General features: G+C 36.7%; 1 protein-coding gene and 1 pseudogene across 3 annotated transcripts in view; both read left to right on the forward strand.

Annotated features, from left to right (window-relative positions):
- Positions 1 to 367: 367 nt before the first annotated feature.
- Positions 368 to 484, forward strand: LOC140752019 (uncharacterized; annotated as a pseudogene).
- A 9,694-nt stretch (positions 485 to 10,178) lies between these two features.
- The window catches only part of Ten-m (teneurin transmembrane protein Ten-m), a 284,768-nt gene continuing 282,466 nt past the window's right edge, over positions 10,179 to 12,480 (forward strand). For all 3 annotated transcript variants that reach the window (XM_073085720.1, XM_073085723.1, XM_073085724.1), the window contains exon 1: positions 10,179 to 10,381. In XM_073085720.1, the coding sequence (XP_072941821.1) occupies positions 10,348 to 10,381 (34 nt within the window). In that variant the 5' untranslated portion in view covers positions 10,179 to 10,347. The remainder of the gene's footprint in view (positions 10,382 to 12,480) is intronic.

The raw sequence follows: 12,480 nt of genomic DNA on the forward strand, positions 1-12,480 counted from the left end.
TAAGATATATTTCCTAGAATTCTTATTCTGAATTCAATATTTCAGTATGAATTATTATATTTTACTTGAAAAGTTTGTTATAATCATATTATTATAATTTCGTTATCTTTATCTCTTCTCTCTTCTGCTCCAATACCGACAAAATAGCAAATGACCATTCAGTCCACCTGGCAAGTGGTCACTGCCGCCAATGGATATTTGTAACAAACTCCATATAGTACGGCGGTTCTACCTGAAGTAATCACAGATGCGAACTAATATAGACGACTCAAGTGGCCTCCTCATATAACTATAAGTCAGCCGGCGTCCATCCTCTACCGAAGTAATGCTAGAACTGAGTAACCGTAGAAATAGGTGTAGCGACGATGCGTCTATTGAAAGGAGAGACGGTTAGCAGTCCCCTTGTCAAGGATGGAACACATTTCTTTGTCCCTGTAGTTCCGGGACCAGAATAAGGCTACGGTATCCCCTGCCTTTTTTTTTTTTGTTTACGAGGAGGAAACCTTCAAAAGGTACCCGACGACGTGGGAGCGACGCGGGGTTATGTGGGATTTTTACCGCACTAAAACCCCCCCCGTGGCCGTCCTCGGCGCTTGGTAGAGAACTCCGGGATCTCCGATGGAACACAACCGAAGTCCTCCGAGCGCGATGCCCTAATCGGGCTTCTTACCTGGGGGAGCAGTTTACGCTCCTCCCACACACCTAGTGTTTACAACGGTATGCGGCCACACACACCGTCGTCCTTCCCGGGGTTACTTGCTGGACGGTTCGAGCTCCCACTCTCGCAACCCCAGAAGCCCCCCTTTAGTCGCCTCATACGACAGACAGAACGGTATCCCCTGCCTGTCACAAGAGGCGAATCAAAGGGGGCTTCCGGGTTGTGGGTGGTAAGAGTGGGAGTTCGTACCGTCCGGACAGCGACACCGGGAAGGACAGCGGTATGTCTGGTGTACACGACGGAATGCGACCGTTCCGTCGTGTATACCAGACGATATGGGGAGCGCCATGCTCACCTGGGCGGAGTCCGACGGGGCAACGCGCTAAGAGGACTCCGGCTGCATTCCTCTGGAGATCCCGGAGTTCTTTACGCAGCGCCGAGGACGGCCACCGGGGAGGTTTTAGTGCGGTATGAACCCCACATAGCTCTGTGTCGCTCGCCCGGCACCGGGTACCTTTTGAAGGTTTCTCCCTTGAAAAAAAAAATAAAAAATGTGTAGCGATGATATTACCCCGATTGAACCACACTGGTTTCGTCACCTTTTAAATTAAACACAGAATTCATACGCATTTAAAAAGTGTAATACTCGGGCATATTCGATATTTGTCATGTGTTATTACTAAAAAAATATGTATTTATGTTTTTTTATTTTTTTTCAGGTAACAACACAAGAGATGAAGTACATGATACCATACAAATTTAATAATTGTTATTGGGTATGTATGTTATAATTATAATTACTTATGCATAATTGACTGCCTACGCGGTGTAATCCGTGTAACGGTCACAATATTTTTATGACGTGTGAGTTCTGGGTTCAATCCCTGGCCGTTCGGTTATTCAAATGATCTTTTAAAATTTTTATCGTCAATGCGGGCGTTCCTGCACTGTTACCTATATCTAAAGGAAATACGCAATACCTTTATACTATACCGCGTAAACATAATTATTATAAAAATAAAACAGCTGCTCAAAAAATAAAAATATGCCCTATATCACGCCACAATTTTGAAGAATCGAACGACATCTCATGTCATAAAATCCATAAAGCCGTTTAGGCTGTAGAGCGTAAAAAGAATGAGATGTGCATACAAACCCTCAAAGAACATTACCCTCTCCAATCGGCTAAAGATCAACTTGTAAAGTATTACATAAATTAAGTAAAACTTGGCACTGCGATTCCTGCTGTACAAGTGCCAATGTAAACCCTAGACGCTTATAACATTTGACACAATCTACTAACACGTAACCGTTGAGTGCATTCAACCGGTTCAACCCTATCGATTCTTCTAATCTAGTTAAACTGGAGCGGTCGTCATCCAACAGACAGGCGCTAGGGATTCGCCCTTCGTTGCTCGAAATTAAGTTATTGTCAAGCTTAGTCTAATGTGCATTGGCGTATTGGGACCACTATTTGTGACAACGTTTGACGGCAATTTCGTCAAAAGTGGTGTGTACTGTGATTTACGGAGACTTAGCATTATTTTGCTTTTATAGTAAGTAATGCAAGAATTTTGTTGGTGAAATTAGTTACTTTGTGTAAATCATCAAAAAGATAAATCAAGAGCTGTATTCCAAAACCGGCGAACTTCTCTAATATTGTAAATGTCGATAGGCCACGATATTCTATCTAGTAAGATAAAATATTGTCGCTTATGGACATTTGCAACATGCAAATGTCCAAGCAATGCCCCATAGTTTAGGCATTACGCTAAATTAAGCTTGCATTTTTCGCACTTTTGCACTTCAAAATATGGTAGTTACAGCCGTTTTTTATACAATTACATTAGTAATTGCCTCTGAGTCTGAGGCCTAGGACTCGAACCTCGAATGCTCTGCTTGACAGGTTGAATGTCTACAACTAGGCAATAACAAAATATTCTAGTTTGATATCCATTAACATCTCAATACATAGTTTCAACCCTGTTGACGCTCAACCCTGACTTCTTATCCAATTAAACTAGTTCTATTGTCAAGCAGTCTGGCGCTAGGGACTCGCCCTTCACGCCTCGAATTAAATTAGTGTCAAGTTAGTAGCACTAATGTGTAAAATGTCTATACATTAGGTATTGGTACTAAAACTTGTGGCATGATAATTAACTGAAAATAATTAATCTACTTTTTTATGTATAATTTTGTTTGAAAATAACGCTAGCGACCAAATCTAAATGCGCGACTGTGAGAAAAATTTAGAGAATGCACGCAATTTCAGGGACGCACGCATGTATACTAGGTACACGAAACGTTTCAGCGTGTTATCCCTCCTATCATAACTTCGTTATCGTTGCACTTAAAGGTACGAAATTTTTGTTCCTATATGATTTTTTTCATTTATGTTTTTGGGTGGATATACGCACACATACACATAAATATAAAGCACTCAACTACTAATATTACTTAAATTTTGTTATAACACTTCATGACAATCTTGTTAGATAGATGTGTCCTAACAGAAGGCTCTAAAAAATAACTGACTTGGTTTTACTTCCCAGACAGACTATAAATGGCGCAGACGATATTCTATCCACGAATAAAAATTGCAAATGATCAGATCCTCATTATACACATCACCGGTGTTTATCGCTCATTTATTAAACATCAGTACCGTGATGCATGCCGCTTTCCGTCCTGGCACTGCAGTTGCATTGAATACTAAGTTTATGCTAAATGCTTCACTCGTATGTCACCTGCAGTAAGCCGTGACCTCAGAGTGATTATATAACACGAGCTGTGCCCCGCGGTTTCACACGCATTTAGACATGTAAATATTCCCGAGTCTTCATGTATTTCTTTGCGCGTAACCCTCAGCCTTGTACTAAAATAATAAGCCCAAGTTACTCCCATAATATCAGCTAAATGCCATTGAAACTCCCGTCTAATTTAGTCCTGCCATTTGGGAGATTAACCAGAATAAACATATTGATGACAAAAAGACACTTTACAAATTATTGTTTTCATGACAACCGATACTCTTTCATGCATATCATGCATTTACTAAATAGTAAAAAACTTTTATTTTGATTATAAACAGATATTTCAATTTTAATACTTTTCTTCTCTTCTCTTACTAGCCTTCTCGAATACGAACTGAAGGCACAGGTCAGAACTAGTGATGTGCCGGATCATAAATGTATAATCGCAAACGTGTACGTAATAATGATCTACTAGTGTCTAAATCCGTGAATAGGAATGCGAATCTAATTTATTTACTCATCATAAAGTTAATTTCTCATTTTCATTATTAAGATAATAAATTACAATTAAATAAAATAAATTAAATTGACAGTTAAATTAATTGAGTGATCGTCCACATCCACCCAGTGTAAGCATTTTTAACATAAACGCATTTCTGAGGACAAATATAACCTTCTTCTACCATAAGCTATCCTAGGTTCTAGCCTATCTTTACCGAAAGTTATTTGATGCTTATATTTTAACATCTGCCGCCTATTTTCGCCATTCATCCAAGTATTACTGGCAGCGAAAGTTAGCAGACATTTAGTTTGTCCTTTTGTAACATTTCTATTTGACGGCGTAATACAATAAATACGATTAAAACGTTGAATCCTGTAGAATTGCCACCAGTCAAAATAACTACAACATTTAGAAATTGACAATTATTTTGATACATCAAAGATTTATTATATTTTAAAATTTATCTCATAATTCAGAAGTAACGTTACTAATATGTCCCGTGAACATAGTTCAAAACAAAAAAAAATGTTATGTTGATGTGTCGACTAAACTCGACATTTCAAAGCGATAAATGATTAACATTTGCCATTTGACATATCAATACAACTGGATCTATACACAAATGACGTCACAGGTCTTCACTCGGCCTTCAATGCACGGACGGGCCGCTGATATCTGTCACAATTTGCAGCTTAATCCACCGTAACGGAACCGATATGTGACAAAAGGCGACGCATTTGCAAGAACGAATCGTTTTCGATTGCGTTAAGGAGACGTAAATATCGATACGCGATCGATACTAATCGAAAATTGTTTAATATTATTGTCAATAATTCGTAGAAGTTAATTTTTGCTATGTATTTGACACAGGTATTAAAATTTTTAATAAAATTAGAAAACAAGTACTCAGATGTATCGTTGGAATCCCTGTTGCCAATATTGGTTAACCTGCAAATGCAGCATCGCCGTACTTTTTCTGTTTAAAAAAAAACGTTGAAATGTAGTACAACCAGTGTGGGTCAAATAAGTAGGTACCATCCCTTCACCCTTAATAGAGTGAAGCAGTTCTTACGTTTCGGTCGAAGGATTTGGATGCCGATTGGCTTACATGTTAGTCCTCAGGAGTAACAAAGCATTTGGTTTATTTGGAGTTGATTACAGATATCCAAGGGCCGCAGTGACCATACCAACAAGTACACTGCATGCTCGTTGGGTACTTCAATCTCATAAATAAAAAGGCATTATTAATATGTATTCGACATATTTTCATGCTTGTCCTATGGGATTGGGTAGAACGGGCTTCTGTATTCATCAAGCATCCCCAAATATGACCCCATCTCATTCGTACATACTGAGAGAGAGCGGGACAGAGCGTTCCATTCGGTCTCATTCAGTTTGCAGTTCTGTTAATGGAATTTATTTTAAAGTTTTGAATACAGCAGCCATATTTAAAGTAGTGTACCGATAACGTTTGTTTGACGGATTTACGTGCATATCTTGTAACTGGAAGCGGTATTCAAAATACAATTTGGGAAAAAGTTTTTAAAGGTTTTAATGAAAAAATATTCAGATGAAAGTTGATAGAAGTTGGCATTAAGTTCATTTATTGTACCGCATTTGTTATCACTCAATAAAGAGTTGATAAAAAATAGTAAATAAAAATTCCATATATAATTTGTATGTGGTATTTCTAGTACTCAAATTATTATAACAAATGAAAAACGTGTCCCCCTGCGTCGTATCGAAGCATTGCGATTAAAAGTGGTAGATCTACAAAGCGTTCGTTTCCGTAGACACCACCACATCACAAAATATAGGTACTTCAGTCTTATAAGTTATAATAGCAGGTTTAAGCGCTGTGTTCTACTTTGGAGGGTGTGGTAAGTGGAGCATACTTATGACGTATACTCGTATAATATATATGTATATAAGACGTTCCAAGTCAGTACATAGAGGTAGCAGCGCATCTATGATTAACCTCAGGTAGGAATCTTATCTTCTCTGAGGTTGACTGCAGATGAAAAAGAGATGACAGATCACACTAGCAACACAGCACTTATAAAATAGAAATGGATCTTAAAACGATGACTTAACAAATAAAATGTGGAGAATAAGCACGCTCATTCTTCATTCAGTCCAGCTATGTGCTTAAGATTCAAGAGCTTTACTTCACCTTGGGTTTCTACTTAGGTATATATACCTATTATGTATCTTCGGTATAGAATCCTATGTACAAGCTTTTTTATAATATAGAAACAGCCAACTAGCAAGCAGTTCAATTTATGGTAAGTGGTTACTATCGCTCATAGACACCTGTATAAAACCCAGATAATAATATGATTAGTGATCTACCCAAGGTTAGCCATAGCGTTGCTGCCCCTGAAAAATAACACTAAAACCTCGAATAAAGGCTGAGCACAACTCTCATTCTAGTGCAGAAGACAAGTTCAATTGCATCATTTTTTTGGATTTGGATTTGGATTTTTTTGGATTATATAATAATAACTTGTAGCGAAACCATAGCATGGTTGAGTGAGCTACAGTCCTTGCAGTTATGGGAAAAGACGCATCCAGCAGTGGGACATAAAGATAGTTGCAACTTACAACCAGCAACGAAACTATTGTAAGCGTCATAATATAAAGTTGTATTTTATAGGGCTAGTTGCTCTATGGATTTATACCATAAAATAACAATATGATATTAATAAATATACTAATTTAGGGCATAGGATAGTAATAGTAATAGTAGTAATTTATTATAATAAATTTAATAGTTGTTTTATGATAATGTTATACAATGGATCCATATCTATTGTATCTTCGTTAGTTTAACTTATTAAAAAAAATTAAGCATAAGTACTTTGTATGGCGCGACATTCAAATTTGGAACAGGCTTGGAATACTACGCAATTACGCATGATAGAAAAATAATGGTTGATAAATTAATATTGTGGAAAATAGACAAATAAATAGAGAAAATATTATTGATACAAGTGTCAATTTAGTGTCAATTATGTTTATTTTTATTTGTGTTGTGTTGTGTTTATGTTTATTTGTGTGTTTAGTTGTGTTTATGTTTATTTGTGTCAATTTATTAAGTGTCAATTATGATAAATAAACGATTTATTAATGGATTTTGTTTGAACTTTTGTCCGTCGATAAAACTATGTTAGATAAATTTACATATTCTTTTTTCTTTATTGTTGATGAATCGAACAGGAATATCAGGATTTTGCTTTTACTCTCGTATGTCCTAAGATATGCAGGATCACAAGCGAAATTACATAGATTCGTTGGGAATATTTCAGTCGTAGTACCCTATCAATTCCTGGTCTTATGTGCTCTACTCAAACCGACTTACCGACCGAGAGGAAAATATTTCCCCGCTAAGAAACAAGAAAAAAAATGTAAAAAAAATCTGCAACAATTCGTATAAAAAAAAAATCGAAGATAACCGTAAAATTTTAAAATTAATATTCACTATATGTACCAAAAACATATTTATATACAAGAAATGGTTAAATGTATTCCCCGTAATTTTACCCCCACGAACCGACCTTTACCACAAAAATTTACGTGCCTCAATGACTAAGATGGAATGTTTCCTGTAGATAATTATTCGAAATTTTTCACTTAGTGATAGCTTTTGGGTTACTTTTATCAGCAAAGTAAAGTATGTCGTAATAGTACGATATCCGCGGAATTTCTAAATCTGTTTTTTTTTACAAAGTATTTCTATATAGGTTTAGAAATATGTTATAACGAAGGGCTCTCAAAATATAACCACAAACACTTAATTATTTTTTAATATAACATAGAAAGCAGAACAAACGAGTATGCGCTTCTCTTAATGGTCAGTGGTCACCAGAAGTTGTTATAACTCAACCTGCCCAGAATCCAAACTCGAAATTTTAAATCTGTTTATTATCGTAAGTACTCAAAGTTAAAGCTCTCATTACACAAACATTACACAGAATATACAGAAAACAATTAATATCCCCAAAATGGGGGTAGACAGTGTAACTACGTAAAATCCATCGCTACAGCCATTCCGTGTCTATTCAACCCCTTAATCACTCGAATGTGTTCCCCTGTCCCACTGTTTATTTATTAGATTATACTGCTTTGTAATGTACTTAACACTCCGCTGAGGAATCCCTAATGGGTCCTAAGAAACGGACGTGGGAGTAGTTTTAATTGAGATAGGAGGGGGGACGTTTATTACAAAAACACGCTTCACTGGAAGGGTTAAGATCTGACGGATGACAGATGCGTGTATTGACTTTGTCTTGCGATAACGAGCTATAGGCATATTGAACTTGGTGGGTTAAAGATTGCGATCTTAAATAGCGTTTCTCAGATAACCGTGCACAAGTGACGTTATTTTGGATAGCATTATTAATTGAAACAAGTTATGCATAAAAGTTGTTGGAATCAGTATGGTTTGGCTAACGACACGCCGACAACCATACTTGTTTTTAGCTTGAAGCACTTTTCACGTTTCTTTTAAAATACGTTTTAACGTTTATAGCATTTGTAGGTACGATACGCACTTGGTCACCACGGCTCATTCTTAAAGGAAGGGTTAGTAATGGGTTGACAATGAATGCTATAAAAAACACTTTGTTATCACCACTCTGCGTTTTTTATGTTGTTTTTCGTAGATAAGAGTTTTAGCTGTTTCCTGTAATCTCATAAGTCAAAAATGTAGCTTTAACGAACTTTGAATAACGAGTCATTGTCTATTTTTGGATTCGATAAAAGCGTCACGAGGCAAGTTGTGTAAGCATGATTGTGTAAGCACTCATACTGATTTATGTTTTATTTTTTAGCAAATTTAATGCTAATGTTAATTTTAAAAAGTTTTTTCGACCAGGACCGAGGACCGGAACAAACTCCACCTTGCTGCTTCACTGTGCACACTTAAAACTTTATATGTCTAACTGACCGGGGATCGAACCGGGAACAAGTTTCAAACTAGTGCGGTGACTGCTCCATAACGTATGTGAAGATTCCGTATATCCTAAACGAAGCAGCACACTTTAGTATGCTTCGATATTAAAAATGAGAAAATAATTATTTTTTTGATTAAAATCATCATCACATCATCAACAACCCTCACTACTGTCCCACTGCTGGGCACGGATCTCAAAATGAGAAGGATTAGGCCATAGTCCATCGCGCTGGCCAAGTGCGTATTGGTAGAATTCACGTACCTTTGAGATTTTTTTTTATAAATCTCTCAGGTATGCAGGTTTCCTCACGATGTTTTCCTTCACCGTTTAGCAAGTGATAATTAACTTCTAATTCGCACATAACTTGGAAAAATCAGAGGTGCGTGCCTGGGATTTGAACCTCGGACCCCTCGATCGAAAGGCCGAGTTCCTTAACCACTAGGCTATCACTGCTTTTTGCTTGATTTAAATGCTATGTATTTATAATCCCTTTATTTATAGACACTTACATACAATAAATACTGCATAAGTACATTCTTAATTACTTAAGCAGATTTATGAAATATTATGTTATTTATAACTCAAGAATTTTAACTATGTGTTAACGTCTATCATGGTTCGGTAAAAAGCAATAAAAATGTACGATGAGTGACACAACGATAACGTCGCCCGTCGAAATAGCTTTTTGAGAAACGCATTAACTTTTTATTCTACTACTTCAATATTTAGACTTACTCCCCTTTTCTGTTATGTATTAATCATTGTTACAAAACTATTTTGGGAATAACTCAACTTAAACAATTAGTTGCTTAAGTTCGACACTTAGTAGGTACTTAAGTTTCAGTTATCTTGTATAGAAATTTACCTTCATAATTATTATTTAAATAGGCGAGTTTCAATAAAATAAAGCAAAATTTTGTGCACCAAAATTGTAAAGAAGCAATCTTCATGTTATTTTAATCGCAGATGTTTACGTTCCTTATTAATTCTTTGCTTCATACCGGCGCGAAACGCAAACAGCTGAGCGTTCGTTCAAAAACGGTGTGCAAAAAAATCACACCAAACAACAACAAACGCCATGTTATTTGCGTTATTATTAGCTGCAGTACGCGTAAATAAGGTTACTGAGAAACATCGCCCTGAGCGTATCGATGCGTCGACGGGCCGCTCAACTTGGCGCTTGGCGCTTTAAAAAGCTAACCCGTCCTGTCCCTTAGAAAGGGACGCAGAGCACGTGGGAAGTGGATTCCGAACGCACGCATCCCCTCCCCCCACTCGACTCAACGCCGTGCGCACTCCAGTCGCGCGCCGACCGTCGTGACGGTAACACGCTTAATAAAACGCGCGCGTGCCGTAGAACCGCCCTGACGTTGTGCAGTGATCAAGTTCGAACGTGATTAGTGCGACGTGACATGCACATGTGGTTGTGAACGTGACAAAAAAATTGTGTATTGAGTGCACTATGCGGTTGTGTGCGTTATGAATGGTCTGGACCGCTGCTTCTTCGATCAACGTAAGTTGTTTTGGTTTAAGTCGCTGCTGTAATTGCAAATCTTTATGCGGTTTCCGCAGCCTTCAGGTTCTTGTGTAGCCGCAGTGTTATCGAAATAAGATTAACATGCTCCAGTATTTTTTAAATTGGCAGAAAATGTCAAGCCAGTTGCGTATACACGTTAGAAATCGAATGTTTTCATCGTTACATGTGTTAGCTTACAGTGCTAGTTTAATTGAAGGCTACACCAAAACTTAGCAGAGTAGTGAGAATGATACAAATTAAGATATTTCGTAGACCACAAATCTCAATTAATATACAAGAACTGACGTCTTCGATATTTTGATTAGTTGATTTAATTTCGTTCCAATTACTACTTGACTTTAGTTACAAATACGAATGATTGTAACGACTCCGAACTAATTATTTTACGATTTATATAGAAATCTCGTAATATCCTCAAAATCCGTTCAAAGTGTGATTAAGATAATGATTTTTCATTAACCAAACGGTTGCAGCGAGTGAGCTGAGTAAATTACTGAAACTTCGTTATATTAATTCCACTCCAACCATTGATTAAACGGGATTAAATTATAGTTAATGTACTATAGATACCACTTATTAATGAATGAAAACATATTGTTATTTCATGCCATTGAACTTGGCTTGAATGTAATTACGTGAAAATTCTAGGAATTCGTATAATATTCACAAATAATCACAGCAGTAGTAAAGTACTTAAAACACATTTTTCAACCAATTAGTGAATAGTTTTAATGAATTTGCGGTTTGTACTTTAAAGTTAAACACAAAAATTACACCATATGATTTTGCATAAAAAACCACATTCAAATTAGGTTAGCGTTTAGCAAAAAAACTCGTCAACAATTAAAAAAGCTTTCAATTTTAGAAAATTAGAAGAATCTGTATTTTAAGATTTCTATAATGAAGTCTTCAAAATGCCTTTAAGGGTGTTATTTATTTCTGAGGAGAGAAATTAATTCACGTATAGTTCAAAAGAAGCATAACATTTCCAAAATTATTACGTTATCGTCTTCGCAGATGTTGCGAATGTATGCATATACCTTTTTTAATTAATATAGGAGTAGCAAACAAGCATGCAATGCACCTGATGGTAAGTGGCTACCATCGTTCATGGAAATCTGTGATAACCCCAGACAAAGTTAGATTTCTGCTTGAGTTAAGCCATAGATGCGTTGCTACCTGTGAGGACTAAGTTGGAATGCCTTAGATAACTATGTAATGTAGTAACTGTATAGGCGACAGTGACTACTATACATCAGGTGGCCCATCTGCCATGTGATTAGTTTCTGCCCATCTATCAATCCAATAAGAGATTAGCCCTTAGCTTAGGGGTACTGGCAACTTATTAAATAATCTTTAATGGTATGACGCAGCACTCGGCAGTAGTTACTCAGCAGTTCAGAATTAACACAAAAACAAAACCATTTGGCTCACTGTAAGCTACACGTTTTAATGAGCCCTGATTATATTTGTTCGGACGTTAAGATACCACTTGGTATTACACAACATTTCATTTCGTCATACATAACATACAAAATACTGTTTATAAATATAATATCCAACTTGTATAAATAAAGAATTTTGACGTTGGATTCGTACCATTGTATGTGTATCGTATTTATTGTACCTTCTAAAATAATATAGCGTTGATTTTTCTCGTAAGAATGATACCTAATATGCATGTATATACCTACGAGTATATATCGTCATCAACCCATTATTGTTCCATTGCTAGGCACAGGCTCTCCTATACCAGAATGAAAGCGGCTTAGGCCTTAGTCCACCACAGTCTGGCCAAGTGCGAATCGATAAACTTTACGCACTTTTGAGACACTTTTTTTAAAGAGCTCTCAGGCGTGTAGATTTCCTCACGATGTATTTCATTACCGGTTAACCGGCAAGTAGCAAGTGATAATTAATGTCTCATTTTTTCAATATAAACTTAATTTAATATTTATTGACTTTTTCTATTCTAAATATTGATAAATTTTTTCGAGGCGTTCTATTGACGCCTACTCCACAGGAGTAGCAGTGTGTAGTGTGGAGCTCCTCCACACTACACACTGCTACTCCTG

Source organism: Epargyreus clarus, unplaced genomic scaffold (genome assembly GCF_041222505.1).
Source record: "Epargyreus clarus isolate Ecla_fem2 unplaced genomic scaffold, WU_Ecla_fem_2.2 ptg000023l, whole genome shotgun sequence".
In the NCBI taxonomy this organism is placed as follows: Eukaryota; Metazoa; Arthropoda; class Insecta; order Lepidoptera; family Hesperiidae; genus Epargyreus; species Epargyreus clarus.